Below are 4,603 nucleotides of genomic sequence, written 5' to 3' on the forward strand. Positions count from 1 at the left end.
TTTTAAAACTAATGCTTTAATTGCGTAGGCGTCGACCCAAATTCTAGCTGTCATTTGGTACCACACAGACAATTGTAGCAAAAAAATCATCCTTCCCACGAATCCCACCACAGAAAATAATTGGTCAGAAAAATCATAAAACCGTATGCACGGGGGCACTTTCATACACCACACACGGGATACATGACAACCAATGTTTTGCATAAATAGTCCACAGAGGGACCAAAAACTAAAAACAAAGTTTGCAGGCGCGTCAAAACAAGCTAATTTTCATGGCAAACGCGTCCAAAACATCTCCAAGTCTAACGTTGCCACCAAGCACCACCTACTACAATAAACCGGATTATAATTTCATCTTAAATTCCATTTAATTGGATTGTCATAACTCATAAGACATCTTCATAGAATTCATATACTTTGCTTGACCTTTTTTTTTAATAAAAAAACGCTGCAATCATTATTTCGAACCACAAAAACATTGAAACCGTAAAAAGGAAACATCTGAAGATACATTAACATGTTCTTTACAAGCCATAAGATTACAAGAAAAGGTACACAATTAACACATAGCAACCAAAGAAAATTACGAAATCCGCTTAGCTTTCCCCCCTAATGTTTATCGTACTTTACAATACAAAAGGGTAGAAAAGCTCTCACAAATTCACAGCACTACAGCAGAGCAGAAACATTCACATCGTACTTAACTTAACCCCATCTATTTCCCCATATCACAAATCAACTCCCCCATGTCCCAACTTTTTTTTTTCTTTTTTTCTTTTTTTTGAACTTATTTTCCATCTCAGATTACAACACTAAATTACACATATTTCCCAAACAACCCCAGAAACTTACAGAAACGAAAATACCCCAACAATAAACATTATCTAACTCGCCCCATAATTTTCTCGATTCTCAGTTCTACCCCCCGTTTAAAAAAATCACGGACGGTTCAGATCCTGAAACTCGAGGCTAAAGTGGAGACGACGTCGCGGCGCAAAGAAGATTCTAGAGAGAGAAAGCGAAATTCATTCGGATCCGAAAGATAAAACCGGGTCGGATGATCCGAAAACCCGGTTCTTCACCTGCTTGGAAATGGAACCTCACAAATCGAGCCGAAGCAACCGCCTCAGATCTCTGGTGGCCGAGTCGTCGACAATCACCGAGACCTGCTTCTTCTTCGAGAACGACGGCAACGGGAGGGAGCTGGGCTCCGGTGACATCGCGAACGCCGATCCGGCGTACATGTCGCATTTCCCGGCCACCGGAGGCGAAAGCCTCGGATCCACGACCCGGATCTGCTTTGGCACCATTTCCGGGTGGTCCGGGCCGAGCCTCTCGGTTCCGAGCACCATCAGACCATCGCCTTCCTTCCTCAGCGCCTCGCTCTTGATCGTCGAGTCCAGCGACTCGCCTCTCCTCAGAATCGTCACTTTCTCCATCGAGAGGCTCCTCCTCTCCGTCTTCGAGTCGTCGGAGGACCCCGACCTCTTCGAGACCGACGGCTCCGACTGGCTCGCGACGAATCGCTTTCTCTGGTCCGGTTTCTCTGACCGGACTGCCGGTTTCCGGTTAGATCTAGGGTTAGACACATAACTAGGGTTAACGTTTCCATAATAACTTCTCCGGCGATGAAACACCGCCGGCTGAGGAACTCTGATACGTCCGATCAAACAGTCCTGAGGCCGTAACACCTCCGTCCCCATAACTTCAAATCCTCTAAAGACTCTAAACCAAACAAAGAGACAGAAAAAGAAGAGAATAAATCTCGAAGATATTCGCCTTAACAAAAATCCTCGACGTAACAAAAAATTTCTTCTTTTTCTTTTTCTTTAACCTCTTGCCTCTTCTTCCTTACATGGGAAATGACGAGGCCATTTTTTTTCTTTTTTTCTTTTTCTTCCCTGTTTTCTGCTCTGCTAAAACAGAGACTTGTGTGTGTTGTGCTTGCGTTGTTGTGGGAAATGCGGGAATATATAGCGGTGAGAGACGAGAGAAAGGTGGGTTGGGTGGGTGGGGGAGGTTCGCACCGACCTTCCCTACTTGACGCGTGATATGGGCACGTTTGAGTCAGGGGCAGGTGGGGGCCTACCTGACGGTTCTTTGTAGGGACCACCGCTGCCTAGTCTGTCTAGACGGGGACTGTTAGCTGGCCCTTTGTCATTGGTCTCATATCGCTCTCAGAGTAACGGCGTTAGATGGGAGAGGGTTAGTTGTCTGTTTCTTCGCTGCTTCGATGGAAATTATTTAGGTGGGGACCACGGTGTGATGATAATTGACAATTCTTACGGGATGGGTCCTCTCCGGTGAGCCAGAGTACAGTAGCATTTGTTTCTTTGTTTACTCCCTCAATTAACTAACAAAAAATCTTGGCATGTTGGAATTAATTAAGAAAGAATTAGAACCATTTTTTCGACGCCATTAATTGTTTTGTTTTTTCAAATAATAACTACTTATTCATTCAAAGAGCTTGGGGGTTGCTCTCTGCTTTTCTTTTCTTTTCTTTTTTTTCTTTTTGGATTACCATCTTCTATCCATTCATTATTTTTAAAATAAATAATTAAGATATTAATATGATAAAGTCTTAATTATCTCTTTTAAAAAAAAAAAAAAAAACTGTGATTTAAAGACTCGTAAAAAATCTTTTTTTTTTAATTTTAAATTAAAGCAAATAAAACAAAGAAACAAGTGTAGCCAATGAGTCCTTGTCAATAGCCATGTTGGCTTGCTTAGTTGTTTGCTTTTTTTTTAACCTTTATAATTTAGCCAACATAATATGATTACTACTGCTAACTACCCCTTCCACGTCATAAAGGGGTAAAATTAGCTTTATTTTAAATTTAGATAAGTTAAGAGATAACTCAATCGACTGGAACTATGCTTAATAAAGCGAATGTCAGAATTTCTCTCCCCTCTCTTATGAGGACATGTCAAAAAAAAAAAAAAAAAAAAAAAGCTAATAATATGATTTATTAAATTATCAGTTATCCCAAAAGCTTAAACTGATAGGAATAGATAAATTTAAACATTTAACTAATACTTTAAGTCTTTAACACTCACTCTCACGTGTAATTCTAATACCATGTTAATTGGTGATTTAACAGTTTTGAACAAGTCAATTTCCCAAAAAAAAAAAAAAAAAAAAAAACTTCTTTTGAACTCTACTTTAGCTTCTTCTTTTTTCTTGACTTCATACTAAAAAATTTGCACTAGCAATTTACGAGTTAGTTTTTAATTCTGGTGTAACTTTTAAAATTATCATTAAATTATAATTTATTATAAATTTAATAATATGATCCTACTTTGGTTTGGTTACACCTAACCCTTCAAGAAAGATATTACCATGACCATTTATTAACGAGAAAATTAAACATATGTAATTGTAGTTATACAAGCAAAAAATGATGACTAATAATGCACGGCTCATCTGACAATTCCTTAAAGGCAGTGTCATATACAGGGACAAGTTGTTGTATCATAAATAGAGGTTGCAATTTCAATTTAATTCTTATGTTTTTCATTTTGATAATTAAGTTTTTAGTTTTTTAAAATTTTAAATAGTTCAATTAGTAAATTATCATTCAATTAATTAATTAATTGTGTGTGAAATTACATTAATCGATTAACATGACGTTGACACATCATGTTTCTTGTTTGACACATCATGTCTTAATTGTAGGTGCCACGTGGCACAGTTGACACATGATACGTTAAAGTAGAGTCATCAAAATTAAAAGGTTAAATTAAAATGGCAAAAAAATAAAAGAATAAAATTAGATTTTTTTATTTTTTTTATTTTCTTGAATTATTTTGTCCATAATATTGCCCAATGGCTCTCTACCACTACCACAACAATCAACATGGCACAATGACAGATGCCTCCACGGTTCATAAACGTGCCGTGCGTTCAAGTTTTCCGTGGACAGACCGACAAAAAAAACAAAAGAAAGTTTCCGTGGTGTTTAATCATTTATAAAATACTTTTTTTTTTTTTTTTTTTTTTACATGTCCACACAAGAGGGGGAGGGGGATTCGAACTAGTGACCTCCATTTCATAAGGCGTAGCCTCTAGCCGATTGAGCTATCTCTTGGGGACATAAAATACTTTTTCTGCTTCAAGGGGAAAATGTGTGGCAAACTTAGGCCTCGCTTGTAGCAATATTTGAGGATCTTAAGCCTATATTATACGGATTTGAATTAGGTATTGTAAAAAAAAAAAAAAAAAAAGCAAAATCAATTATGTAGTTTACTTGATTTATAATTAGTTCATTGTAGTATCAAAATAAACTCAAAAATTTAATAAGATATTCAAAAAAAAAAAAATAGTTCTTCTATCCAAATTCGGTTTGATTTAACATATTCTGATAGCATTAAACGTTATAGCCAATAAAATGGTGACATGTGTCATATTTAAATAAGTATTATGTTAACAGAATCTATTAAGGGTGCATTTGAGATTGAGATTTCGTAAGAATAATATGTGTTTTTAAAAGATATTGCAAAACATAAAACGTTTGGCATTGCGATTTAAAAAATAATTAATTTAAAATAGAAAAAATAATAATAATTTGCGATTTCTATAAGCAGGCTAAGAGGTGCTTATTTA

At 36.6% G+C, this 4,603-nt stretch overlaps 1 protein-coding gene across 1 annotated transcript; it reads right to left on the reverse strand.

The window, feature by feature from the left end:
• Positions 1–487: 487 nt before the first annotated feature.
• On the reverse strand, positions 488–1,947 carry LOC132181650 (uncharacterized). The gene has a single exon (XM_059594897.1). The coding sequence runs from the start codon at positions 1,701–1,703 to the stop codon at positions 1,101–1,103; it is 603 nt and encodes a 200-aa protein (XP_059450880.1). The 5' UTR covers positions 1,704–1,947; the 3' UTR covers positions 488–1,100.
• Between the last annotated feature and the right edge of the window lie 2,656 nt (positions 1,948–4,603).

This window comes from Corylus avellana, chromosome ca1 (genome assembly GCF_901000735.1).
Source record: "Corylus avellana chromosome ca1, CavTom2PMs-1.0".
Classification (NCBI taxonomy): domain Eukaryota; kingdom Viridiplantae; phylum Streptophyta; class Magnoliopsida; order Fagales; family Betulaceae; genus Corylus; species Corylus avellana.

Excerpts from the sequence above, each read along its gene's own strand:
- LOC132181650 (XM_059594897.1), bottom strand. The coding sequence starts at position 1,703 with ATGGGGACGGAGGTGTTACGGCCTCAGGACTGTTTGATCGGACGTATC.